Source organism: Nicotiana sylvestris, chromosome 6 (assembly GCF_000393655.2).
Source record: "Nicotiana sylvestris chromosome 6, ASM39365v2, whole genome shotgun sequence".
NCBI lineage: Eukaryota > Viridiplantae > Streptophyta > Magnoliopsida > Solanales > Solanaceae > Nicotiana > Nicotiana sylvestris.
In genome coordinates, this window is record NC_091062.1 from 147,886,632 (window position 1) to 147,914,382 (window position 27,751).

Consider the following 27,751-nt stretch of genomic DNA (forward strand, 5'->3'; position numbering starts at 1 on the left):
GTTATAGCTGATGGGTAGTTTGGTAAATTTGTAATACGTTCAGGGGTAGTTTGGTAATTTCAGTAAGGTCGGAAGGGGTAGTTTAGGAATTGTACATTTTGAAATTGTTTATTTGAAGCATGGGGGACAAAATGAAATGGGGTGGGTTGTGATATGATTATTTAATATAAAGGGGGGACAAGATTTAAATTAAAGGGGAATCTTGCATTATTTTAAATATGGCATGGGGGACAAAATATAATGGGGTGGTGTGATATATTTATTTAATGTAATGGGGATGAGTGGGAAGATAATGAGTTTGGTAGGGAAAGGGATTGATTTTAATTGATTAAAGGGATGGGATATATATATATATGTGAAGTCTGGACACAAGAGGGAGAAGAAATACAGACAGAAAAAAAGAGATTGAAAAAAAAAGCTGAACATTTATTCCGAAAAAAAAATTGAAACTCTCAAGAAAAGAAAAACATACAAAAAAAAAATTGAAAATTAGAAGAGAAAGTAGTACACACCTGATAAATATTCTGGTATACAGGTGTAGAAATTAAGGGTTGAAGATTAACTAGCCTGTCAAAAATCTGAAAATTTTCCTTGGTTTCTGTCCGTTATTTTCGGCATTCCTGGATTTTATTTTGAATTTTTCAAAGCTGTCACTGGGATTTTCGTTGACTGGTTATTGCTGGTTATTGTTGCTGTTGCTGTGTTACGTATTACGTTGCTGACTTTCTTCTTCTTATATTGACAATATCAGGTACACAACTGTAATTTTGGCATTTTGTAAGCTGAAATGAAGAATGGAGTGTTAAATTTTTAATTTAGTTTAATTTAATTTTTTGTATTGTATTTAGGTTATTCATGTATTATTATTCCGTAAATCACTGTCATCGGCATAACTAGGCATATTATAGCGACATATTAAATAACGTCTTTACCAGATTATTAGGAAATATATTTAAACCTGATTATTAATTAAAATTGTTTAAATAAAAAAAATAGAAGAAATAACGTAAAAATGGCGTTATTGAATCAGTTTGGCAAAAATTAACTAAGTTCCTTATTCATAAGGTTTTTCGTCAACGATAAGTTAATCCGAATCATGTAGTCAATTTCAGTTATAACATGAATTAGTTTGCAAACAAGTATTAGGACATGATGAATTAAAACAAAGTTAGTTAATGTTAAATTGTTTAAATTTTTAGAAATATGATTTAGTACTCAAGTTTTTATTTTTATTTCTTTCAATTTTCAGTATTTGTAAATAATTAGTTTCAATAAGCTTAAGTCTTACTAATAATTTGAATTTTAATCCAACTATGGGATAATTAGTTTTTTTTATTTTTATTTTTTACTTTTCGATAATTCCATGTTGTATCTATGATTATAATTTTATTACTTTCTGCTAATATTTGTTTTTCTCTTCTATTTAATATGTCATTTTCAAGAATGTAGATATTGATTTTATATTTATAAAAAACTTAGTAATAATAAAAAGGTAGTCATTAAAGGATATTATTAAAGGATTTCGCTAAAAATAAATAGATGTAAATAATACGAATGTATAGGATTCTCCAATCTCATTTATTTATTTAATTATTAAAAAAAAATTACTTAGAATTTGGGATGGATTGTTTAGTGAATTTCACTTCCTTCCCCAAAGATAATGACGCGTTAGACTCTTTAGGCGCGATTTAATTAATTTTACCTTCTTAAACTCGGATGCGCATTTCATGCGACCCAAATCTAAATCCTAAAACATCAAATAAAATATGTTTCGTATTGTGGGTGCATTTCATGTGACACAATCCAAAGATATGTTTTAAGCGATGTTCACATTCCTAAAAAATAATAATTATAATAATAAAGCGGTAAAAGATAAAATTTGCACATGGTTCATAATTGTATTAAAAATCAGATAAATAAGCCGAATATAACAGTTGAGCGACCGTGCTAGAACCACGGAACTCGGGAATGCCTAACACCTTCTCTCGGGTTAACAGAATTCCTTATCCGGATTTCTGGTACGCAGACTGTAATATAGAGTCATTCTTTTCCTCGATTCGGGATTAAAATTGGTGACTTGGGACACCCTAAATCTCCCAAGTGGCGACTCTGAAATAATTAAACCAATCCCGTTTCGACTGTCCTTTAATTGGAAAAAACTCCCTACGCACCTCGCGGTGCCGGAAAAAGGAGGTGTGACACTACCCAATTGCTTACCCCATAGGGAAGGTGATTATTGAAGTTCTGAATTAATTGTTTCAAAGCTAAAGCAGGACGTGTATGCTCTTTACTTGAAACCGTTGGATTCCTCAAAGGCAGAAGTACTAAAGTAAAGATAGCCAAGTCAATGAATGATGCCAAACCATAGCCGATTTTAAACATCTTGATTCTGAATACCTGTTGAAGCCTTAGAATACTCGTAACTGATAAGAATTGAAATCTGTTATTCAAGAAATATGTATAACAGAAGAAGCTTTGTTCTTCTTGACGTTCTCCATCTCTTGACTAATGGTGAAGTTCTTTTGAGCTCTTACAAAATTATTTTGTGAATTTTCTAAAGCTGACTTCTGTTGTGTTGGTTTGTCTTTCAGGTCCTAGACTGCGTACTAGGACATAATGAAGTACTATTTAGACGAGCTCAGTTAAAAGCTCTTGTTTCTATCCACAGTCAAGAGGTCAGTGTTGTATCCTTAATTTGCAGTACTAATAAGACTGCAGAGCCAGTAGTTTATTATTTCTAGTTCCTTTAGCTTTTTCAGAAACCATGGTTTTGTAATGGGGAAGTTCTGCAGGCTGGCAAGGGAGGTGAACTTACACATGATGAAACAACAATCATTAGTGGAGCATTAGATTTGACTGAGAAGGTAAGGACACTGAAGTTGTCTTATCATGTCCATGCTTCTCCAAACTCAAGGTTTATAATTTAATAATGCTTGGGTTTTTAAAACATTCTTAGTTTTTTTTTTGTAGATGTGAAAATGGGCCACATCATGAGAAGAGAATTTTTTTTCAATTAGAAACTTTTGCCTAAATTATCAGTACCTGAGATTCATCGTTTAAGACAGACCTCTACTATCTATAATAGTTGCTCTTGGCCCTTCTTTTTGCGGGACAAGCTGACCCGATAAGAATTAATTGACTTTCTTCTTCTTCTTCTTTTTTCTCCTCTTTTCTTTTCTGAATTTTGATAACCTTGATACATTAGTGTGATGACCGTGCTCTCTCTTGTTTGGCTTTTGTGTTGTTGATAGATGGCTGAGGAGGCCATGGCACCCATTGAGTCAACTTTTTCATTGGATGTCAATTCAAAGCTGGATTGGTGAGTCTGGTGCCATTATTCTTCCAAGCTTCTATATTATCCACCTAGTCTTATGATCTTCGTGTCCTGCAAAGCTTCTTTGGATCTGAAGTCATTAGTTCCAAGGCATGAGATTCTGTTATCAAATATCTGCGCTCCATTTTTTGCTTTTTACATTGTAGACGTGTTTTCGCTGTTTTTCTTTTCCAATGTGACTGCAACTTATGATGATCAAACAATTGACAAGCACTAACTTTGACCTTTCAAGGAAAAAGCTTTGCTATTTTTTATGCTATGTTGTCAAAGCTCAGCTGATGGCTAATTTCTTATAAGAAGACTCTTATTATTTCTAAAGCTGAAGGTAAAGAAAATCTCAGCTGACACAAGTTCCATCATGCTTTGGAGACTCGCGATGAAATTTTTTAATGGTAATATGTCATGATTTAACGTTTGAACCAGGTTGTTGATATGGTTCAAATTGAATGGTCACAGGCATGTGATACTGTGGTTAATATGTACTGCGCCATAGTTAAGAACGCCATTTTCTTCTTCATGTTTTCCCTAATTTTTGTGTACCTCTGGGCGGGGCTCCAAGGAATTTGAATTAAAGGCTAGCTCTTGCCAATTGAACTTTAGGCGTGAGCTGTGACCACCATTCTTATTTTCTTTCCAACAAAAAAAGTGTGAAGAAATAGACCTTGGACCTAACTCAAACCCAAAGTCTAGCTCATATGGTGAGAATTTCCCAAGACCATATAAGGAGACTAATCCCACATCCCTCAACCGATGTGGGACAACTTACCAAAAAAGAAGGAAACAAACTCTTTCAGATGAGCTGTATATTATACTACCTTCTTGCTAGCTGTTCACAGAAGTTATATCATACAAATATCTGTGCCTTCATTTATTAGTTGTGAGATTCCTGGCAGGGCTTAGCTCACTATGCATGAACAGTTGCTTGGTAGAATAAGTGCTAATTTCTCTTTACTTCTCAAATTCCATATGCATATAAACTGAAAGCAGCTATATAACTTGGATGTTAACCCTGGAAATATTTTCTGGATGAACTTTAGTAGTAGTTCGCTAACAGATTCTGTGTCCCTATTATAGGGAGGCAATGGGTAAAATTCTTGCTCGGGGTCATAGCCGAGTTCCAGTCTACTCAGGCAGCCCAAAGAATATTATTGGACTTCTACTGGTGAGTTTTGGATCTCACCTTCAGAGCACTTGTAATGTTGCTACTTAGTGAAATTGTGATAGTTTTAACTCAATATTAGGTAAAAAGTCTTCTTACTGTTCGTGCGGAAACAGAGACACCAGTTAGTGCTGTTTCTATCCGCAGAATTCCACGGTATCAACTTTTTACTCCTCTACTTGCTGCCTTATATACATTTACCAAATAGTTAAATCTTGTTTTCCGTGCATCTTTTCAGGGTTCCAGCTGATATGCCACTATATGACATACTAAATGAGTTCCAAAAGGGCAGCAGTCATATGGCTGCAGTAGTGAAGCTTAAAGGGAAAAACAAAAGACCTCCCTTGGTAGTTGAGGAAGAGAAATGTGACAACAGTGCAGTCACCAGTGGAAATCCTCAAGTAATTACCCCTTCTTTGACGGCAAAGGATGAAAACTCAGATAGTGTCGTCGTTGATGTTGAGAAGGTTACAATACCGGCAGTAACCCCTCCAACATCTGGTGATGCACTGACAAATGGATTGCCTCAGTCGTCATATGATATTTAGGAAGCTGAAGTAATAGGTATTATCACTTTGGAAGATGTCTTCGAAACTTCTGTTACACATTTGACTAACTGATGGAAATTACATTTAAAAATTGTCATTGGTGCAGGAGGAAATAGTAGACGAGACTGATGAATATGTTGATGTACATAAGAGGTGGGTGAGAGCTGGAAGACTTTTAGTTTCACCCACTCAATATAATGACTGTTATTGAAGTGTTGATGGTAACTTTCTTCAAATTTTGCAGGATACGTGTGGCTGCAGCAGCAGCAGCTTCATCAGTGGCACGAGCTCCATCAATTCGGAGGTTAACAGCCCAAAAGGGAGTCGTAAGTGCAAATTGTGTACACACTAGACGATATTCACTGATATATGATGGAATTTTCTTAAATTCAATGTTCAACATAATGATTTCTAGATACACATAGTTGCAAGAAAATAGATCCACTGTGGCATCATCTGATATTAAACAACATACTTGGTGATCCAAGTGTATGGTTAGAGCTTTTCGTGTGCCTGATTCATCTCTAATTATAACTAAAAGTAGTCAAGTAGTTTTATGATAGGTATATCCCTCTCTTTTGGGGAAAAAAACACAGCTATTTTGCAATTAGCAATAAAATGGCTTCTTGAAGTTAATGAACTAACACAAACAACAGATAGTTATCCTGTATTTATCCATTGAATTACAATGAATAAGTCAAGTCTCTGTGACCTCCCACCACTCACATTATCCTTTGTTTTTTGCAATAACTGGCTTCTCGGTGGAGAAGTAACACAGAGAATAAAAGGGAAACAAAATGAAAGAGTGGAGTAATAGAATGGAAGCCTGATATCATCAACTTGCCATAAATTCTTGCTTTGAAGATTACAGCACATTCTGTTTCTGGATATATCCTTCAAATAATTCTTTAATTGTTTATTTTGATTATGCATTCTTATATATCACCCGGAAGAGCGGGGGGGGGGGGGAGTTTTAAGTGGCTTTACTGGTAATATAGATTACTCTGAAGCATTTTTTTCCCCTTGATTTTTGCTTCTCCTTATAGATCATTACCTTGTGATCGTACTGTAATTGGTGATGGGAGAGGGGAGTCTATGTTGCTGCATTTGTGAATGGGCTTTTCTGTTTTATTGTTTGCAAAAAGCTGCTGCATAATTAATTACTGACGTTTTTAATTGGATTCAACAGGGAGGGCAAAGCAAGCAAGGACAAAACCACAAAAAGTCGAGCGAGGACATTTCCATCTCACGAAGGACACAAGGGAGTCTCGGAGAGCCTCTTCTTGGGAACGAGAGATAAAGAGTCGTAGTTTGTAACTTCATATGCTCAGTAGTGTTGAGAGGGCAAGTGCACATCTTTTATATGAAACTATGACTCCTTGTTGACAAAAGCCACGGTGTTTCTAGTTCTATGAAAAAACTATTGTTTCTAGGCTATAGCTTCTTTGTGTTGTTAGTTGTAAGTTGATATCTAACATGAAAACCTCCAGAAACTTGCTTCTATGCACCTCCTTAATAACAGGGACATGGTTCTTAAACTATTTAAATGGCGTCAAGAAAGGAGGAGTTGAAGACACTTAATATTTTTTTTTCCGGTTATATTACATGCGTACAAAGACAACGAACAATGAAGTATATTATACAGTGTATATTCAGTTGACTTTTTAATAATGAAAGTATCTAGTACTCTGGTTGAGAAATACTTTTGGTGTTTGTTGAATAATATTAGATGCTTTTAACATGTATATTTATTTCAGAAAATGAGGTTGTCATTGGAAATTTATTAGTAGAATTTTGGTCATTGTAGTTGCCGACAATGACCAAGATAGGATTTATTAGAAAAAAATAGGATTTCGTGGCGACAATATTTTGCCACAAATACAATTAGTATTAGTGGCGACCCCGGTTGCCGCTACAATAGTTACTATTGTGGCAGCTAAGACCGCTACTCAAATCAGTGACAATAGTTGACTTGGACAAAAAGAAACAAAGTGGCTTAGACAAATCTTTTTTTGTTGATGATATCAGATCAATTAATCAAATATTGATTAATACGTAATCGATCGAATACTACTTGTGGCGATTACTTTTAACTTTTTGTAACGGATAAACTAGTAGCGACTGGAACAAGTAGCTCGCTGTTAGAAGTAATAGTTGCGATTTTGTAGCGGCGACAAATAGTCCTTTTTTTCGTAGTGTGTGTATATATATGTATATATGAACTGAGATCAGAATGGAAAGATATATACCAAAATCTTCTCTCAACGTATTTCGCTTGAATGAAGTATTTATGGCTTTATTTTCTGCCACATGACTCTCCCAAGATAATCTAATGGGATACATGTGTTCTTAGCTAGCCCCTTGCTTATTTCCGAAGGAGAGAGAAGAGGGAAACAAAACTGATAATTAGGCCTGACGTTTCTAAGATCTCCTAATCCATTTGACACGTACACCTCTCGCGCGCGCATGAGGAGAATTCAGAAGAGTTTTCCATCGACCAATACAATTTAATTTACTGTTATCAGATATACTTGCGGAGAGAAAAAATGAAACAGCTTAATTAGGTGATTTAAATGTAAAATGTTTTCCATATATGCTCTGCTTTTACATTTCAAAATACATAATCTAACAAGAATCAATGCAAGAATTCTCAACAGAATTTTGTGCACCCAATTTTCGTAGCTAGTCTTATTTTTATGACATTTCCTTCTAATCATGGGTCTGTGAGACAGTGTCTACTGCATTTTTCTATATCCATGTAAGTCTCATATATAAACTTTAGAACATGCATATCAACTTGCATGCATAACATTGACAGAATAAAACAATGAGGGGAGGGTTTTGTTTAATTAGTTGAGTATTCTTTACATCAAACATGAATGGACCGATAAATTAAACTTCAAAAACAGAGAGAAAAACAGTGAATCTGTGTTCCTCGCTGCTATGACAAACAGTAAGAATTTTTATGCTAAATATATAAAGATGGTGTACGCATGACATACATGACTATTAATTTCCCTATCAAATCGAATTAATTAACATAATATGTACAAAAGAAAACAAATACACATGTAGCTCTTCAAGGAGAAAAGAATTTAATTAATGCTAACAAATTAAAATATTAGTACGTAGTATTTACATTTGCACGCGAGAGAGTAGGATCTTTAAGGCAAATAGCTAAATAACTCGAGAATGTGGAGTCTACAGCTAAGAGTAGTTGTCCCGACACAATAGCATAGTTATGCAAATCCTTATAATCCAGAGCTTCCCTTTCTGCTGTTTCACCATTCTTTTCAACTTACTCGCAAATCTGATTTTCCTCATTCTTCCTCTCAATTGCACCAAGTACGTATTAATTTGCTGCTATATTATGTGAACTCAAAGGTTCCTTGTGTTTATATAGTACATGAATGCCTGAAGTAATTAGCTCTTAGACTTTTAAACACATGGAGGATTCCAACATATCCACCACTCTAAGTTTGAAGTACGTTAAATTACGTAGGGACATAATGCACAGTTGCTTGCTTAGACAACATCTATATGTCTCACATGCCCTTTCATGTATAAATCTGGTGTTTTAAACATGGAGTAATACTACATTCTTGCCTGCCACTCGTGTAATTAAATCATGAGTGTTTTAAGTTTGAAAACGTCAAACCTTATCTTCCATGGAAAGTTAAGTCCAAAGGTGAAACCATAATTTTAATTTGACTGGTTCAATATATTTATCTTCTCACAATTGAGGGTAAGATGTACACGGCCTTACCCCTGGAAGGGTAGAGAGGTTGTTTCCGGCAGACCCTCGGCAGGAGAACGAATGAAAAAAGTAATGACAACAAATAGAAATAACAATAAGATAAAATAAGACCAGAGCCAAAAAAACAATTAAACTCTAGATAATAATAGCAATCTATGAATAAAAAGTCGACTCTTAACCCCACTAGATATTTTGTCTTTTCATGGACAGTTCCACCTTCCAAAGAGAGACAGATAGGATCCCAGGAATGTCACGTTTGATCAATGCAACATTTATATATCAACCTCAAAGGACTTCTGTGCATAGTTAGAAAAGCGTGTTCTCTTTTTCGCCACTATTTCCTTTCTTATCGTCCCTGTGTTTCGGTTTTAATATTTGCATTTTAGTCCATATCTCTAATACGATAAACTTTAAATTTGTCTAAGTTTTCTGGTGTTGTTAGTATTATTTATACTTGGTAATGCAAAGTGAGATATTTCTTCGTGGTCCCTTTTTCTTTTTTATTATTTTGTTTTATAAAAAACAAAGTGTCCCTCATCGGTCGTGGAAAGTTTCTTTCTTCTCTTTATATTGAATTGCTTTTTGTTAGGGTTTGTAAAGAACTAATAAAAAGGAGTAGCCTAGCGCATATTTGGTCAGAAGGCAAAATGGGTCGATTTGCCGCACATTTTTTACTTATGCATGTGTTTGCCTATATGAAAAAAGTTTGTTCTGTGCGTGCCTTAAACATTAAAAAAACCACATAATTAATGCCTAATCTTTTTGTCTTTTTTTTTAATTGTTAGCAGCATGACAGCTCTCTAGTAGACTTTCTTGGGAAAACAAAAACAAAAAAAACAGTATACTCCTTCCGATACACTTTAAGTGATTTTTTGGTTGTTTTTATACATATTAAGGAATCCAAATTTTAGCATTAATTAACAATATAATTGATCATATTAATCTTAATTTGTTCATTGAAAATACAACAAATACTCCTAGGCTTTTTACTCCAAGGGCAACTTTAAAAAAAAAAGTTAATTCTTTCTTGATATTTGGAAAAATCAAATATTATGGACCATTAAAAAAAACTAAAAATTACTTAAAGTGGACCTGAAGTAATAAGATTTGTTGAGTTGCAACTTCCAATTCTCGAGTTATGGATAAATGGATATCCCCAAAGAATGGCAAGGAAGGATTCGTTCCTTAATTTGAGGCAAAGGAATCAACACGGAAGAGGGACTTGCATATGCGGACCTATAAAAATTTCAACTGCATGCTCAAATTAAGCTGATGGGTCGAACAAAATTTTAGCCCCTGCTGTTGAGATTTTGATATAATCTTAGTAAATATTACTCCCTCTGTTTCAAATTAGATGAGGTACTTTCCTTTTTAGTCTGTTCCAAAATAAATGACATATTTTTAAATTTAAAAATAATTTAATTTTAAACACGTCATTTTATCTTAATGAGAAACTTTTATAACCACACAAATATCATGACCCCACAAAACTTTTACCCCTTAAGTTTTTAAGACCACAAGTTTAAAATTTCAAAAATTTTATTTTTTTCTTTAAACTTTGTACAAAGTCAAATTATTTCATCTAAATTGAACTACAAGTTATATGTACGTATTACAGAATCTGTGGAGGGTGATAATGTCAATAAGGGTAAGAGACAACTTGCATATATTGTGAAAATAGTAGGACTGTTCGTTGAACTTAAAGACAAAAATGAATAATGGTGTGGGGAAGTTTGCAATGGGAACATCTCGATAAGGTGATGTGTACGTTTAATAATGCATGGAAGTGGTAATGTTTGATGTGACTGACTGAGACACTACAATCACAACATCCTGTTCTTTTTAAATAACAAGGAAGGCATTGACAAAGACATTAAGCAATCACGGAGTTCAACGCCTCTTCTGCAGGGAATGTGCTGCGCGTTTCAATAATATGGTTGTATTGGTTAAAATTTGGCAACCTGATAACTGCAGATAAATTAGGTCGAAAACGGGGTCTACCACGGCATAATAGCGGGGAGTCGTCCTCAGAAAAATTATTGTCGAGGACGAGCAACTCCAGTGAAGAAGTAATAGTAGGATAAGCTTAGAAATGGATACAAGGAATATTCCTTTGAATATTCCGTATGTTGTACCTTTTAGGGTTTCTTGGAAATGTCCCTTATAAATAGGAAGAGATAGAGAATAAATGGGAATTTCACTTTTCCTGATAAGAACACTTTGTAAAGAGTTGACAAAGGAGAATATACAAATATTGTCTTGTTCACTGACTACTTGACTCAATATACATTATTCATTCTCTATTTGCTTGATTCGAGGATTCCTTATCCATCTTCACTTCCTATCCTTCCACGTTGCTGTCAGGTGGAAGAATGTAACGACCTGGCCGGTCATTTCATGAATTGCCGCTTCATTTTCCCCATTTCTGCTTCTTATTGCTTTGTTTGTCGGTTCTATGTGTGATCGGGTTGGTTGGCTCGGGTTCGGAAAGATTTTGGTAAGGTTTGAGACACTTAGTCTCTTTTGAGGAAGCTTAAGTTGGAAAAGTCAATCGAATGTTGACTTATGTGTTAAAGGGATCGGATGTGAGTTTCGATGGTTCGGATAGTTTCAGGAGGTGATTTGGGACTTAAGAGCGTGATCGGAATGTGTTTTGGAGGTCCGGAGTAGATTTAGGCTTGAATTGACGAAATTAGAATTTTGGCGTTTTCCGGTTGATAAATGAGATTTTGATATATGGGTCGGAATGGAATTCCGGAAGTTGCAGTAGGTCTGTTGTGTCATTTGGGATGTGTGTGCAAAATTTCAGGTCATTCGGGCATGGTTTGGTAGACTTTTTGATCAAAAGCGTAATTTATAAGATTTTGGAATTCTTAGGCTTGAATCCGATGCGAATTTGGTGTTTTGATGTTGTTTTGAGCACTCCGAAGATTGGAACAAGTTTGAAGGATGTTATGGGTTATGTTGGCATGTGTGGTTGAGGTCCCGGGGGCAGTTTCGGGTGGTCAATCGAACCATTTCGTGTTTTGGAAAGTTGCAGAAATCTACTGTTGGGTGTTGCAGACAACTGGCCTTCGCGTTTGCGAGTGGAGCCTCGCATTCGCGAAGAGTTAGCAGGTGAGGCTAAAGGTTTGGCCTTCGCATTCGCGAGGGAGGTCCCGCATTCGCGAATGGCTGGGCCATTGAGCATCGCGTTCGCGAGAAGGGGAGTCGTGTTCGCAAAGGTTGGAGTCAGGAGGCATCGCGTTCACGAGAGGTAAGACGCGTTCGCGAAGGAGGAAAATTTTGGTCAACTTAAGTTTGTGCTTCGCGAACGCAAGGCTTTGACCGCGTTCGCAAAGAAGGTTTTGAATGCGTGTGCAGAATGTTTAAATAGTCATTTGTCCACGATTTTGGGGCTAACTTCTACCATTTTTGAGTGATTTTGGAGCTTCTTGAAGAGGATTGAAGAGGAATTCAAGAGGGAACACTTGGAGGTAAGATTTATGGACTTAATACTCGATCCTAATGTGAATTCTACCTAATTAATCATGGAATTTAAGCCTAATATTGAAGAACTAGGGCTTGTAATTTGAGACCTAGAATTTGGGATTTGAGGGGTCGTTTGTGGTTGGATTTTGATGCTTTTGATATGAATGAACTCGGAGAGTGATAAGGAGTCTATTGATGTAATTTTTATCGGAATCTGAGACGTGGGCCCGAGGGTCGGGTTTGGCCAATTTCGAAATTTGTGTTGTAATATTATTTCTTTCGAGTGGGCTTTGTTCCCTTAGCATATTTTGATGGTTTTGCACTGATTTTGGTTAGATTTAGAGCATCCGGAGGTCGATTCGAGAGGCAAAGGCATCGCGAGCTAGAGATTTGGACCGAATAGAGGTGAGTAATGATTGTAAATGTTGTCCTGAGGGTATGAAACCCCGGATTATACATTGTTATGCTATATTGAGGTGACACACACACTAGATGGCAAGCATGGGGTCGTGCACCATTGGAGATTGTGACTTAGTCCATCCCGAAAGATTGTTTTACTGCGTATTTGACTGAATATTGTTTGCTATCATCATGTTTTGGGCTGAAATGCCATATTTGGGCCTCATGCCAACTATTTGGACCCTTAGGGGATTTTTACTGATATTTCCTCACTGTTTTGACTTTATACTTGTACTCAGCCATGCTATATTCTACTATTTTCATAACTCAGCCATGTTTACTCTATTTTAACACATTAAATGATATTTTAAATGATATTTTGGGCTGAGGATCATGTTTTACTGTTGCCCGAGTGGCTTATGAGATTTTGACTGAGTAAGGACGAGGGCCTGTGTTGTGAGGATACACTGATTTATTATTATGAGGCCGAGGGCCTAAGATTGTACGCCACGAGGTGGCTTGTTGATATGATGCCGAGAGCCTATTGATTATGCCACGAAATGGCTTGATATTGCACTTGGGCCGTAAGAGGCCCTTCCCGGAGTCTGTACACCCCCAGTGAGCGCGGGTACACATTGTGATATGAGATATAGCCCGAGGGACTGGAGTTGTTCCATGATATTGCCCGAGGGGCGGATTCTGTTGACATTGTGCCCGAGGGGCGGATTTTTATGTGTTTATCTGTTCCACCGGCTTTCCATTTAATTGTTTAACTATCAAAAAGGTGGTTTAAAGAAGCTTCTTCTGAACTAAGTATTTTTACATGTTTTTACCGGTTGATTGCTTTTACTAGTTTTATACGGCTTTGATAGTAGGCTATATAGTCGATATTTAAACCTTAATAGGACCATACTTTGTTGTTGTTTTATAGATAATTTGCCACCAAAATGCTCTCAATAGTGTTCTTTTGTTTAGCAGGGAATATTATAGGAGAGGAAGCAACATGGAGTGTTTTGGAGGTGATAATGTGAAGAAAAACACCCACTCAAGAAGTACTCAAACACAAAGAAGCATAAATGTCCTGGGCAAGAAGGCCACTGCGACCGCGGTGAACAACGGCATATTAATAAAGTGAAGCAGAAAGGTTGGCGTTCACCGCGGTCGACCGCGGTTGGCCGCGACTGCGGTGCACTGTTCACGCAGCTGGAAGTTTGAGGACCAAAGTGTAATTTCGAGGAAACTTTTGTAAAACCCTTATAAGCTTTAGAAACTCGCTCAACTGGGGGAACAAGCTAATTTTAGACTATATTTGGAGGAAGAACAAGTGTGAGAAGATCAACCAAACATTAGAGTTTTTCTATCTCCTTTTAATTCTTGCAATTTTACATTATGAACAATTTAGTAGTTATTTCTTAATTTGTTATGAGTAGCTAAACACTTATCTAGGGTTGATGGAACCAATTTTTGGTTGAAGTTTTGACTCAAGTTGTTATAATCGAACCGGATTTATGATATAATTATTCAACTACGTTTTGTATAGTGATTAATTGAATGGGCCCTTGATTAATCGTGTCTAATTACCTTATATTGCTTGAAAAAGAATATTAGGTTAGACAACTGTTGAACAACACCACTTTTGGGTAATTGAAGAGATTCATTACTTGAACTTAAAAGTGGGTTTAGAGATAACAAAACTTTGGTGGGATAATTTAGAATTGCATACCCATTGTCAGCTAGAGTAGTTCGAGAGACTGCTCTAATAGATTATTGTAGTTGATCGAGAGATAATTACGATAACCCATAACTCTTAATCCTCATAGAGTATTACGACGAGATTATAGCGGAAGAGTCAAGACCTAAACTAGCAATATGGGAAATCACTGCCCTAGACCTCTTTACTATTTAATTCTTTTTGTTTTAGCTTACTGTTGTTTTTAATAGTAGTTGAAGTAGTTAAACCAAAAAAAACAATCTTTATTGATCAAAAATCTTGCATCTAGAGATTGATTGAGTTGATAATAACATTACCGAAGAGTGTAATAGATAGGTTAGTTCCCTGAGGATTCGATTCCGGACTTAAAACCGGATTATATTTGCAGCGACCGCTTTGTCCTTTGAAAGGCATAGTTGGGCGTTATCAAATTTTTGCGCCGTTGCCGGGGAACTAACGGTGTTATTTATTACAACTTAGAAGTAGTGTTAACAATTATTAGTTCAAATCAATTTTCAAAGGTGTTAAACAATTTTCATTGAAATTCTAACGTTTGAACTCTTGTGGAATTAAGGTGTATGCCTAGAAATTCTTCGAGGACTGGAGATCTGTTTGAAGGACTTTCAGACCCCGAGAAAATATTCAGGGCTTTGAATCGTGCCAACATGAGGATCCAACAATCACAACAACCACACCAGCTTGAATTTGACATGGGTGACGTAGAGAACGTCAACAGAAACATCAGAGATGAGCCAGCTGACCCAAACGTTAGAGTGGTGGCACCTCTTGTGCCAGAAGCTGCACTTTATGATTGGGCTCAACCCACAGCTGACAACCTGGCAACTACCATAGTTGTGCCCGCAATTCAAGCGGAGACATTCCAGATCACCAACAACATGCTACATCTGCTACAGAATAAAGGATTGTTTTTCGGGTCACATATTGAAGACCCTCAGCAACATTTGAAAAATTTTCTGTCAATTTGTGTGACTCAAAGGCAGCCAAATGTGACCCCAGAAGCTATCAAGCTATTACTGTTCCCGTTCTCTATGACTGGGGAAGCTCAGACTTGGCTGAATTCGCTCCCAATCAATTCCATTGTCACCTGGGAGGAATTAGTAAAGCAATTTTTGAATAAGTTCTACCCGCCCAACAAGACTACAAGGCAGATTGATGAAATATTGTAGTACAAGCAGCAGCCGACTGAAACCTTGCAAGAAACTTGGGAAAGATTTAAAGGGATGCTGGTGAAGTGTCCTCACCATGGCATTCCAGACCAGATGCTTGGCCAGAGATTCTACATGGGATTAGCTGACAATCTAAAGGCCAATGTGGATGCTTCAGCTGGAGGTGCATTTTTGAGTAAGACATTCACCGAGTGCAAAGTCCTTCTTGACAAGATGTCCCAGAATTCAGGGTGGATGACTAGAGGTACAACACTGGCACCTATAGTGCATTCAGTGCCTCTCGACCCAAATAATTCGCAGGCAGAGAACATGGCCATACTCATGACTTAGATGAGTATTTTGACAAAGAAGATAGATGAGATGGGTACCAAACAGGTGCATATTTTTGACACGACAAATGGAGGACTGTGTACACCCTGTGTTAATCAGTCTTATGTGTGTTCATGGAGCAGAGAAGGTAAAAATCAAGGAGAAAGGGAAGATATAAATTATGTTAACAACTTTGGGGGTCAGAGACAAGGAGGACAATAGTGGAGTCCAGCACCAAATCAGCAATACAGACCCAACATGCCTCAGCCTGGGGGCATGCAAGCTCAAGGTCAAATGGTGCCATACCACTAGAGACAACAGAGCTACCCACAGCAGAACCAGAAATAGTTGACATATCAGCTACCTCATCAGTAGCAAGATAACAACATGGTAGAGATTAAGGGGATGCTCCAGCAACTCGTTGGGACAAATGGTAAGATGCAAGAGAAGTTGGTAGTACATGACTCAGCTATAAAGAACATTGAAAATCAGTTGGGGCAGTTGTCTATGGCTTTAAACAATCGCCCCCAGAGAACATTGCCAGCGGATACAAATATTAACCCTAAGGAGCAAAACCCGAATCAATTGATAGCAGTAAGTCTTCTGAATGGGAGAGATTTAGACAAAGAGCAGGAGGTTGCACAAGCCAGCAAAGAGACTACGCCAGCCACTCCAATTCCACTAGAGGTAGATGAACCAACAAATCTGACTGAAGTGGTAGTTGAATAGGGTCAAGATGAAAAGGGTAAGGCTAAGGTAAATGAACAAGCTGCAGAACAGGTGGTGCCTCTTGTGCCACAGAACCCCAACAGAGAGAAGCCAGCAAGTAGTGAACAAAGGATGATACCTACACCATTCCCTCAGAGACTGGTAAAACAAAAGAAGGAAGATCAATACAAGAAATTCATGGAGATGCTGCATCAAATTCAGCTGAATATTCCTTTGATGGATGCCTTGAGGGAGATTCCAGGTTATGCGAAGATGATGAAAGACCTAATGTCACGGAAGTTTGATTTTCAGGACTTATCCACAGTGACTCTAACGCAGACCTGCAGCGCAGTAGTGACCAAACCGATGACTCAAAAGATGTCCGACCCAGGTAGCTTCACTATTCCATGCACGATTGGGAGTTACGCCTTTGCAAAGGCATTATATGATTTGGGAGCCAGCATAAATTTGATGCCTCTGGCTGTATACACCAAACTGGGCATTGGCAAAGCTAGACCGACTTCGATGCTGCTGCAACTGGCTGACCGCACGGTAAAAAGGCCTACTGGGATTCTTGATGATGTGTTGGTGTAAGTGGGGAAGTTCGTGTTCCCTGCAGACTTTGTTATTCTGGATTGTCAGGTAGATGAAGAGATACCTATCATTTTAGGTAGGCCATTTTTGGCCACTGGGAGAGCCCTGATCGATTGTGAGACTGGGGAATTAAAAATGAGACTGAACGATGAAGAAGTCATATTTAATGTTCAGCAATCTATGAGGAAACCCAGTAAATATGCTAATTGCTCTCTAGTGGAGGTAGTGGATGTGATCATGCAAGAAGATGATGAGACCCTGACTGCTAAAGATCCATTGGAGGCATGTCTGACAAATTTAGAAGAAATAGATGGGGAAGGGTTGGCTGAGTGGGTCATGGCACTTGAAGGCCAAGGATTCTGGAAAAGGGAACCTCAGTTCGAGTCCCTTGAGTTAGAAAAAGGGCTACACCTCCAGCAAAGCCATCGGTAGAGGAACCACCCAAGTTGGAGCTGAAGCCGCTTCCAGCTCACCTCATGTACATTTTCTTAGGCCCCCATTCTACTTTGCATGTTATTATATCATCCGGTTTGTTAGATGTGTAGGTAGAACAGCTCTTACAGGTACATCAGGAAAGCAAGACTGTCATTGGCTGGACCATGGCAGACATAAAGGGTATCAGCCCAGCCTTCTATATGCATAAGATTCTCTTGGAAGAAGGGCACAAACCTTCTAGAGAACATCAACGAAGGCTGAACCCGAACATGAAAGAGGTAGTAAAGAAGGAAGTGATCAAATGGTTAGATGCGGGAATCATCTTCCCCATCTCTAATAGCAATTGGGTTAGTCCTGTCCAATGTGTGCCGAAAAAAGGGGGAATGATTGTTGTGCAAAATGAAAACAATGAGTTGATCTCAACTCATACAGTCACGGGATGGCGGATTTGCATGGATTACCGAAAATTGAACACAGCCACCCGGAAGGATCACTTCCCCTTGCCTTTCATTGACCAAATGTTGGACAGGCTGGCCGGGCGCTCACACTTCTGTTTCTTGGATGGATATTCGGGGTACAATCATATATCAATAGCCCCCGAAGATAAAGAGAAAACATCCTTCACTTGTCCATATGGCATCTTCGCCTTTCGGAGAATGCCTTTTGGGCTTTGCAATGCACCGACAACATTTCAACGGTGCATGTTAGCCATTTTCACAGACATGGTGGAGGATATTATGGAGGTCTTTATGGATGATTTCTCCGTGGTGGGAGATTCATTCGAGGATTGTCTTCACAACTTAAGAAGAGTGTTCAAAAGATGTGTGGAGACAAATTTAGTATTGAACTGGGAGAAGTGCCATTTTATGGTACAGGAAGGGATAGTCATGGGACATCAAGTGTCCAGTAAAGGAATTGAGGTCGACCATGCTTAGGTTGACGTGATTTAAAACTACCACTGCCCATTTCAGTTAAGGCGGTGAGAAGTTTCCTTGGCCACGCCAGGTTCTACAGGCGATTCTTAAAAGATTTCTCCAAAATTGCTAACCCATTATGCAAACTCCTTGAAAAGGATCACCCTTTTGTGTTTTCTAATGATTGCAGGTTGGCATTTGAGGAGCTGAAGAAGATATTGGTGACCACACCCATCATTGTTGCACCCAACTGGGAGCAACCATTTGAGCTCATGTGTGACGCAAGTGACTACGCCATATGAGCAGTCTTGGGGCAGCGACAGGGTAAACTGATGCACCTGATTTATTATGCAAGCAGAACGTTGAGCGGTGCACAACTCAATTACACTGTGACGGAAAAGGAGATGTTGGTTGTTGTTTTTGCATTCGACAAATTCAGGTCATACTTGATTGGCTCGAAAGTTATTGTTTACGCTGACCATGCAGCAATTAGGTACTTGATAGAAAAGAAGAAGTCAAAGCCACTCTTGATTCGCTGGGTTCTTCTGTTACAAGAATTCGATCTGGAAATATGTGATCGAAAAGGGACAGAGAACCAAGTAGTTGACCACCTTTCAAGGTTGGAAGAAGCTGAAAAGAAGGTAGAGGTTGAGGATATAACAGAGACATTCCCGGATGAACAGTTACTGGCAATGACAATGGAGGAGGCACCTTGGTATGCTGATATTGCTAATTATTTAGCAAGTGGTATTGTACCTTATGAACTCTCCTCAATACAAAAGAAAAAGTTCTTTCGTGATTGTCGGTATTATTATTGGGATGAACCTCTATTGTTTAAAATATGTGTAGATAACATGATCCGGCGGTGTATCCCCGAGAAAGATCAACATTCTATTTTGCAGGCTTGCCATGCTTCACCATATGGTGGACACTTTGGAGGAATTCAGACAGCAGCTAAGGTGTGGGAGTCAGGCTTGTACTGGACTACTTTGTTCAAGGATGCCCATGCTTGGGTTAAAAGTTGTGATGAATGCCAAAGAACTAGCAACATATCTCGTAGACACGAGATGCCAATGACCACATTTCAAGAGGTGGAGATTTTTGACATGTGGGGGATTGACTTCATGGGGCCATTCGTCAGCTCGTATGGTAACAAGTACATATTGGTAGCAGTTGACTATGTCTCCAATTAGGTCGAAGCAGTAGCTCTCCCGACCAATGATGCCAAGGGGGTACTAGGCTTTCTAAATAAGAACATTTTCACGCGTTTTGGTACCCCAAGAGCTATATTCAGTGATGGTGGAACCCATTTCTGCAATAGAGCATTCGCACGGCTGTTGGAAAAATATGGAGTTCATCATAAAGTGACCACCCCGTACCACCCACAATCGAGCGGGCTAGTTGAAGTGTCCAACAGGGAGATTAAAAGTGTCCTCACAAAAATAGTGAATGCAACAAGGACTGACTGGGCAAAGAAATTGGATGATGCATTGTGGGCATACCGCACAGCCTTCAAAACCCCAATTGGTATGTCACCGTACAAGTTGGTGTTTGGCAAGGCATGCCACCTCCCAGTTGAGCTAGAGCATAAAGCACTTTGGGTATTGCGGCAGTTAAACTTAGACATGGAGACAACAGGTACTAACAGAATCACTTGGTTACATGAGCTAGAGGAATTCAGGTTCCAGGCCTTTGAGAGTGCTAGATTATACAAAGAAAGGATGAAATTAATGTATGATAAGCACATCTTGGATCGAAACTTCAAACCCGGAGATCTAGTGTTGTTATACAACTCGAGATTGAGATTGTTCCCAGGTAAGTTAAAGTCCCGATGGTCAGGACCCTTCAGAGTGGTGCAATTGTTCCTGACTGGAGCTGTAGAGATTGAATTAGAAGATGGGACAAACAAGTTCACAGTAAATGGGCAAAGGTTGAAACATTACCTTGGCATGGCTGAAGAAAAAGAGGATAGAGTGGTAATCACTTTGGGAGAGCCCCAGTGCGCGGATGAGGAGTGATGATTAAATGCTTGCGTCGTGCCACGACGTTAAATCAGGCGTTGCATGGGAGGCAACCCACGAGTGTGTTGTTAGTGTGTTCATGTAACTTCATATATTAAAAAATAATATCAGCGTCAGCACCGCGACCGCGGTGGAAGGCAAACATTCTGCCTCAAATTTTTCATCTCACCACGACCGCGGTGGATCGCGGTAAACCGCGGTGAAGTGTAAACTTTCTGCCTCAGAATTTGAAACCCACCGCGGCCGCGGTCAGTCCCAGGTAATTTTTTTTTTTTTTATTTTTTTCCATTTTTCTTATTTCTTTTCCTCCTCCAATTTCTCTCTCTCCCTAAACCCTAACCCCTCCAATACTCTCTCCTTCTTCTTTTTCTTCCCTCATACTAACATCCCCCACTTCCATTCCTCTCCCCATTCTTCAACTACGGTATGTTCCTCACATTTTCTTTCTCTTTTCTTTAGTATTGTGTTGTAGTTTATGTAATTTTATGTTGTGTTGGGATGTACTTCTTGGTATACTCTTTTTCTTCTTGTTTTTGCTTTTCAATTTCATTTTTGAGTTTGATTGGTGAAGGGGTTGTGCATTGCATGTTTGAACGGTGTTATTGGTGGGTGATTGAATGAAGTAAGTGTGGGGTATGTTGGTGTGGTAGTATACTTGATTGGGGAGGAGCTTTGATGTACCCATGAGGGTTATACATGTCTGGATAGTGCCTTGCTCACAAGGTGTTTGGGAAATTGACCCAATGGAGATATAAAGAGCTATTGTGACATGGTTATGGTGAAGTCTGAGTAACCATACATAGTCACATATTTTGTGCACTCACTAATAGGTGTTTCGTTGTATGGTAGGTACAATGAGTTTTTCCAGGAAGAGATGAAACATCGGACCCTCCATTAGTGGACCGGGAAGCTCCTCACGATCTAGGAGCCAAGCCAGTGCACCTCAGTTCGATAGCACTCGGTTTGTATCCAGGGCAGCGGAGGATAGGTACAACCAGAAAGCAGCCAAGAAGCTACAACCTGAGATGCATATTGATCGAACGGCTTTGGAGGTGGAATGCCCCAATATGTTTAATGAGCTACGGCGATGTCAGCTGGACATCTTCTTCGAGGTACCGGAGGAGGCTAATGTTCAACTAGTAAGGGAGTTCTATGTGAACTTGCCAGAACATGAGAATGGGGTTGTGATGGTGCGCAATATCCCGGTAAATGCATCCTTTGACGCCATCCGCAGGGTATACAGGCTGCCTGTGTTTCGGGGTGAATTTGATCCTTATCGTACTTTTAGTGGAACACGGGCCTTGTGGGGCACTCTTCTTGATACTATCTGTGTGCCTGAAGGAGAACACCTATGGATCAAGCACAGGATTACTCTCAACTCCCACTGTCTGAACTGGGAGGCCAAGTGTTGGCTCACCATTATCAACAGTCGATTGTTGCCATCCAGCAACACGACAGATGTTAATCTACCACGGGCATCCGCAATCCACTATTTTATGTCCCACAGTGATTTTGATGTGGCCCGGCTCATTCATGAAGAGATGTTCATTCGATCACCTGAGCTAACCAAGGGCCACTACTTCCCTTCGCTAATCACTCGGCTATGCCGTATTGCTCTAGTCCCCGAGGACCCTCGGGTTGATGGGATATTGCCATTAAAAGCCCCGTTTCGGGCGAGAAAATTGGAATTAGACAAGAGCCGGTGGTGAATATGGATGACTCTGATGATGATGATGATGACACTGAGGTAGCTGAGGTTCCCCCTCCTCTGAAAGTTGATGTGGCAGGCCCATCACAGCCACACCGGAGCACCCATATGACAGCTTTGGAGCAGGATATGGCTGGGTTGCATACCTTAGTCACTGATTTAGGTGTCCGTGTTGATGCGGTTGCTGAGAGGCAAGTGAAATCGGAGAAGAAATTCTTAGGCTGGTTGAGAGCGCTGGGACGTGCGTGCAACGTGAACCCAGACACTGTCTCCGATCAAGAGTGAGCCTTCAGGGAAGTTCCTTAACCTCACTGTTCTTTAAATTTTAAGCCATGGGGACATGTCTTCATTTTAAGTGTGGGGTGGGGATACTTCATTGTATGTTTGTAATTGTAATAATTGACTGTTTGATTTTGTTTGTTTTGTCTTGCTTTGATTGTTTTGATGTAAAGTAATAGTTCATTAGGAAAGCTAAAATAGTAAGTGACTTGTCCCGACGACGGATCTCTTTCGGCGGGGTTCTTGAGGGACTTAGTCGGAAAAAAAATTGGAATATGGAGACTCTTCCTGATGACGGATCCGTTAGACAATTTTCTTGAGGGAAGTAGTCTAGAGAAAAGACCAAAAATATTTTTTTATTTTATTTTTAGGTAGTGTAGTAACTCCCCTTGGTTTTTCTTTGAGCCACGGTTCTTTTCCAAGGGTTTAGCTTGAACTGGGTCTAGGTAGTTTTTGTTTTTGTTCTTTTTAGTTTTAGGTTAGGATTAATGGGCTACGAGCGAAAAATTAATTTTTTACACCTGAACACAATAGACACTAGAGTGTAACGCCTAGCTTCATTGGTTAAATCCTGTTAGAGTGCCTTAAAATTGTACGTTTGTATCTAACTTGAACACTCAAAAGATAATATCTTGATAACCCAATCCGGAGTGAGTCACGTGCCATGTGTGTGTGAGTTTTACTGTATTTCATGTTTCATATTTGATGCCTAGAACTTGCCCTGTGTGTTTGCAAAGCGAAATAGTAGTTTCTTTCAGTTTTAGAAGTGATATAGGCATTTCTTTGTTGAGCCAGATATATAAAGTAAACCCACTTGAATGCAATACATCGTAGTTAACCCCGTTGAGTCTATAAGCTTATTTCTTTGGCAACCACATTGTGAACCTTACCCAATTGTTTGAATAACTTGCCGTTTGAACCCTTTTACCTCCCAATAAGCACTTGAATGATAATGGAAGTATGCAAAAGTAAAAGTGTGGGGTGGTGGTTTGGTTTTTGAGTGGAACCATTGAGATAGAGAAAAGGTGTGGAAATTGAAGCATAAAAAAATATGGGTTATAAACAATGATAATGGTTGATAATGAGGTGGAGTGTTTAGTTGGCACAACTATGATCTTTAAGTTTAATGTAATTGTATTAAAAGTTCTTATGGAGGTTAGTCACTATATCTAAATATATTCTACCCGTCCCTTAGCCTACATTACAACCAAGTAAAGTCCTATTAATCTTAGACTGAATGGGCTCAATAAGTAAAGTATTACACTACGGGCAAGCCTATAGTGCATCTTTGTGGTATGTGAACGTTCTTTCTGAGAGTGAGCGAATTTTGTCTATCTTAGTTCCTACTTGTTCTAATTATCGTTATATGTGGAACTACTCTCGTGTGTGGTGTGAGGGCATGTGATTCACAAGGGAAAGGTAAGTCTTGACTCTTGAAAATATTGCCCGAGGGGCGGATTCTGTTGACATTGTGCCCGAGGGGCGGATTCTATTAACATTGTGCCAGAGGGGCAGATTTTTATGTGTTTATCTGTTCCACCAGCTTTTCATTTAATTGTTTAACTGTCAAAAAGGTGATTTAAATAAGCTTCTTCTGAACTAAGTATTTTTACATGTTTTTACCGGTTGATTGCTTTTACTGGTTTTATACGGCTTTGATAGTAGGCTATATAGTCGATATTTAAACCTTAATATGACCATACTTTGTTGTTGTTTTATAGATAATTTGCCACCAAAATACTCTCAATAGTGTTCTTTTGTTTAGCAGGGAATATTATAGGAGAGGAAGCAACATGGAGTGTTTTGGAGGCGATAATGTGAAGAAAAACAGCCACTCAAGAAGTACCCAAACACAAAGAAGCATAAATGTCCTGGGCAAGAAGGCCACCGCGACCGCGGTGAACAACGGCATATTAATGAAGTGAAGTAGAAAGGTTGGCGTTCACCGCGGTCGACCACGGTTGGCCGCGACCGCGGTGCACTGTTCACGCTGCTGGAAGTTTGAGGACCAAAGTGTAATTTCGAGGAAACTTTTGTAAGACCCTTATAAGCTGTAGAAACTCGCCCAACTGGGGGAACAAGCTAATTTTAGACTATTTTTGGAGGAAGAACAAGTGTGAGAAGATCAACCAAACATTAGAGTTTTTCTATCTCCTTTTAATTCTTGCAATTTTACATTATGAACAATTTAGTAGTTATTTCTTAATTTGTTATGAGTAGCTAAACACTTATCTAGGGTTGATGGAACCAATTTTTGGTTGAAGTTTTGACTCAAGTTGTTATAATCGAACCGGATTTATGATATAATTGTTCAACTACGTTTTGTATGGTGATTAATTGAATGGGCCCTTGATTAATCGTGTCTAATTACCTTATATTGCTTGAAAAAGAATATTAGGTTAGACAGCTGTTGAACAACACCACTTTTGGGTAATTGAAGAGATTCATTACTTGAACTTAAAAGTGGGTTTAGAGATAACAAAACTTTGGTGGGATAATTTAGAGTTGCATACCCATTGTCAGCTAGAGTAGTTCGAGAGAATGCTCTAGTAAATTATTGTAGTTGATCGAGAGATAATTACGATAGCCCATAACTCTTAATCCTCATAGAGTATTACGGCGAGATTATAGCGGAAGAGTCAAGACCTAAACTAGCAATTGGAAAAATCACTGCCCTAGACCTCTTTACCATTTAATTCTCTTTGTTTTAGCTTACTGTTGTTTTTAATAGTAGTTGAAGTAGTTAAACAAAAAAAAAACAATCTTTATTGATCAAAAATCTTGCATCTAGAGATTGATTAAGTTGATAATAACTTTACCAAAGAGTGTAATAGATAGGTTAGTTCCCTGAGGATTCGATTCCGGACTTAAAATCGGATTATATTTGCAGCGACCGCTTTGTCCTTTGAAAGGCATAGCTGGGCGTTATCAGGCTTCTTTATAGCCTATTGATGTGTTTTTACGTGATTTCTTATTGCTCAGTCTTCATTTATTGTTATTACTCACGGAGTTGGAGTACTCACTTTACTCCCTGCATCCTGCGTGCAGATTCAGGCACTTCGGGTCCCGCTAACAAGTGTTGATTTCTTCCAGCTCGGGCGGATTCGGAGATTTACTAGGTAGTTGCTCGGCTTCCGCAGCCCAGTGCTTCTCCCTTTATCTTATTTACTCTGTTTTAGTTCTGCAATAGACTATGTAGACTTTTCCTGTTCTTATTCGGATAGTAGTTTCTCATGATTGGTAACACCCCGATATCGGGCTATATTTATTCCGCTCTTGTACTGTTACACCTTATTTTGGGATTATTATTATGTTAAAGACTTAGTTTGTACTGCTTTAATTGTTTAAAATGAATTGGGAGTGTGTCGACCGATGTTGTCTTCACGAGAGGCGCCATCACGACCGGGTTTGGGTTTAGGGTCGTGACAAGTTGGTATTAGATCCTAGGTTACATAAGTCTCACGAGTTATGAGTAGGTTTAGTAGAGTCTCGCAGATCGGTACGACGACGTCTATATTTATCCTTGAGAGGTTGTAGAACCTTTAGGAAAAATTTCATATTCTTGAAATTCTTGTTGTGCGAATTTGTTGATCAGAGTATTAAACTTCTGTTATTCTATTCTCTCACAGATAGTGAGGACACGTGTTACCGGTTAGGATGGACGACCACCAGTACAACTAGCTGTGGCCACTAGTGGCCGAGGACGCGGTTGTGGTAGCGGTAGGGGCGGGGGTGTGGCCCGCACAGTAGCTAGGGCAGCACCTGCAAATCCACTAGCCACCCAAGTTCAGGATCAGGTCCCAGTTGTGGACGCTCCAGCAGCACCAGCTCAGGCACCAATTGTGCCCATTGTGATTTCGGGTCTTCAGGAGGCTTTGGCTCAGATTCTATCAGTATACACTGGCCTAGCTCAGGCAGTCTTAGTTACTACAGCCACAACTACTTCTCAGGCCGGGGGAGGCACTCAGACTCCCGCCGCTCGCACACCTGAGTAGGTCGTGCAGGGACTTCAGATGCCGAGGGCACATCCAACTCAGCCGGTTGCAACTGCACAGGACTATGTAGCTCCTGCCATACCAGAGGACGAGCAGTGTAGGTTGGAGAGGTTTGGTAGACTTCAGTTTCCGACTTTCAGTGGTGCAGAAGGCGATGATGCCCAAGGTTTCTTGGACAAGTGTCAGCAGATTCTTCGCACAGCGAGTATGTTGGAGACCAGCGGGGTCGCTTTCACTACTTTTCAGTTTTATGGAGCTGCCTTCACTTGGTGGGAGGCTTATGAGAGGTGTAGGTCTGTTGGTACAGCACCCCTTACCTGGCAGTAGTTCTTCGTTCTCTTTCTGGAGAAGTATGTGCCGCAGTCTCGCAGAGAGAAGCTGCACAGGCAGTTTGAGTGGTTGTGTTAGGGAGAGATGACTGTGACGCAGTATGAGATGAGGTTCTCCGAGTTAGCTCGTCATGCTATTTGGTTGGTTCCGACAAATAGAGAGAGGATTAGGAGGTTTGTGGATGGCCTCACTTATCAGCTTTGTATTCTCATGACTAGGGAGAGGGTGTCTGGTGCTACTTTTGAGGAGGTTGTTGACATTGCTCGTGAGATTGAGTTAGTTCATCACCAGGAGCGAAATGAGAGGGAGCAAAGAGGCCTCGAGGATCTGGTAGTTATGGTGGTTCTTCTTCGAGAGGCCAGTTTCAGCACGGCAGAGGTCGTCCATTCAGGCATGCTAGCCAGCTCGCCCAGGTTATCATGGGGCGTCATCGGGTCATGGTTCTCATAGTTCTCATCAAGGCTAGTCATCACTCAATGCCCTTCCAGCTTAGAGTTTGTCCCGTGCTCCATCAGTTCAGGGCTTTTCTATGCCAGGTGCATCTGCTAGTCATTCTGGTGCTAGGGGTTCCCTTCAGTCCCCGTCTCTAGCACCTGGGAGTTGTTATGAGTGTGGAGAGATGGGTCATATGTGGAGGCAATGTCCTCGTCATCTTACGGGTTCATCTCAGCAGAGGAGTCAGCCATCGGCTTCAACGCCAGTTACTTCACCACCACCCACCTACCCAGCTAGGGGTGGAGGTCAGTCAGCTAGGGGTCGCCCTAGAGGGGGAGGTCGATCAGGTGGCAGTTGGGCCCGTTTCTATGCACTTCCAGCTAGACCCGATGCTATTGCTTTCGATGCTGTTATTACAGGTATTGTTTTAGTCTTCCACAGAGATGCTTCTGTATTA

General features: G+C 39.5%; 3 protein-coding genes and 1 non-coding gene across 4 annotated transcripts; 3 read left to right on the plus strand and 1 right to left on the minus strand.

The window, feature by feature from the left end:
* Positions 1–2,207: 2,207 nt before the first annotated feature.
* LOC104245720 (DUF21 domain-containing protein At4g14240-like) lies at positions 2,208–6,743 on the plus strand. The gene is made up of 10 exons (XM_070147587.1): positions 2,208–2,229; positions 2,592–2,675; positions 2,793–2,864; positions 3,252–3,319; positions 4,409–4,496; positions 4,576–4,649; positions 4,732–5,057; positions 5,148–5,194; positions 5,286–5,367; positions 6,231–6,743. Exons 4-7 carry the CDS (start codon positions 3,252–3,254, stop codon positions 5,039–5,041), a joined length of 540 nt encoding a protein of 179 aa, XP_070003688.1. The 5' UTR covers positions 2,208–2,229; positions 2,592–2,675; positions 2,793–2,864; the 3' UTR covers positions 5,042–5,057; positions 5,148–5,194; positions 5,286–5,367; positions 6,231–6,743.
* Positions 6,744–15,542: 8,799 nt separating this feature from the next.
* Positions 15,543–15,649, minus strand: LOC138872257 (small nucleolar RNA R71). The gene has a single exon (XR_011400724.1). It is a non-coding gene; the product is annotated as a small nucleolar RNA R71 (small nucleolar RNA).
* Positions 15,650–16,262: 613 nt separating this feature from the next.
* Positions 16,263–19,719, plus strand: LOC138871442 (uncharacterized). Its single transcript, XM_070149321.1, has 7 exons — positions 16,263–16,562; positions 16,605–17,135; positions 17,226–17,510; positions 17,723–17,916; positions 18,717–18,800; positions 18,885–19,278; positions 19,429–19,719. Exons 1-7 carry the CDS (start codon positions 16,263–16,265, stop codon positions 19,717–19,719), a joined length of 2,079 nt encoding a protein of 692 aa, XP_070005422.1.
* Positions 19,720–20,151: 432 nt separating this feature from the next.
* Positions 20,152–20,544, plus strand: LOC138871443 (uncharacterized). Its single transcript, XM_070149322.1, has 2 exons — positions 20,152–20,341; positions 20,408–20,544. The coding sequence occupies exons 1-2, from the start codon at positions 20,152–20,154 to the stop codon at positions 20,542–20,544; spliced, it is 327 nt and encodes a 108-aa protein (XP_070005423.1).
* Positions 20,545–27,751: the final 7,207 nt, after the last annotated feature.

Excerpts from the sequence above, each read along its gene's own strand:
- LOC104245720 (XM_070147587.1), top strand. The coding sequence starts at position 3,252 with ATGGCTGAGGAGGCCATGGCACCCATTGAGTCAACTTTTTCATTGGAT. Across the intron at positions 3,320-4,408 it reads GTCAATTCAAAGCTGGATTG|GGAGGCAATGGGTAAAATTC; the intron begins GTGAGTCTGGTG and ends TCCCTATTATAG. Across the intron at positions 4,497-4,575 it reads ATATTATTGGACTTCTACTG|GTAAAAAGTCTTCTTACTGT; the intron begins GTGAGTTTTGGA and ends ACTCAATATTAG.
- LOC138871443 (XM_070149322.1), top strand. The coding sequence starts at position 20,152 with ATGGAGACAACAGGTACTAACAGAATCACTTGGTTACATGAGCTAGAG. Across the intron at positions 20,342-20,407 it reads GAGATTGAGATTGTTCCCAG|AGATTGAATTAGAAGATGGG; the intron begins GTAAGTTAAAGT and ends CTGGAGCTGTAG.
- LOC138871442 (XM_070149321.1), top strand. The coding sequence starts at position 16,263 with ATGGTAGAGATTAAGGGGATGCTCCAGCAACTCGTTGGGACAAATGGT. Across the intron at positions 17,511-17,722 it reads GGGAAGGGTTGGCTGAGTGG|GTAGAACAGCTCTTACAGGT; the intron begins GTCATGGCACTT and ends TTAGATGTGTAG. Across the intron at positions 19,279-19,428 it reads ATTATTTAGCAAGTGGTATT|GCTTGCCATGCTTCACCATA; the intron begins GTACCTTATGAA and ends TCTATTTTGCAG.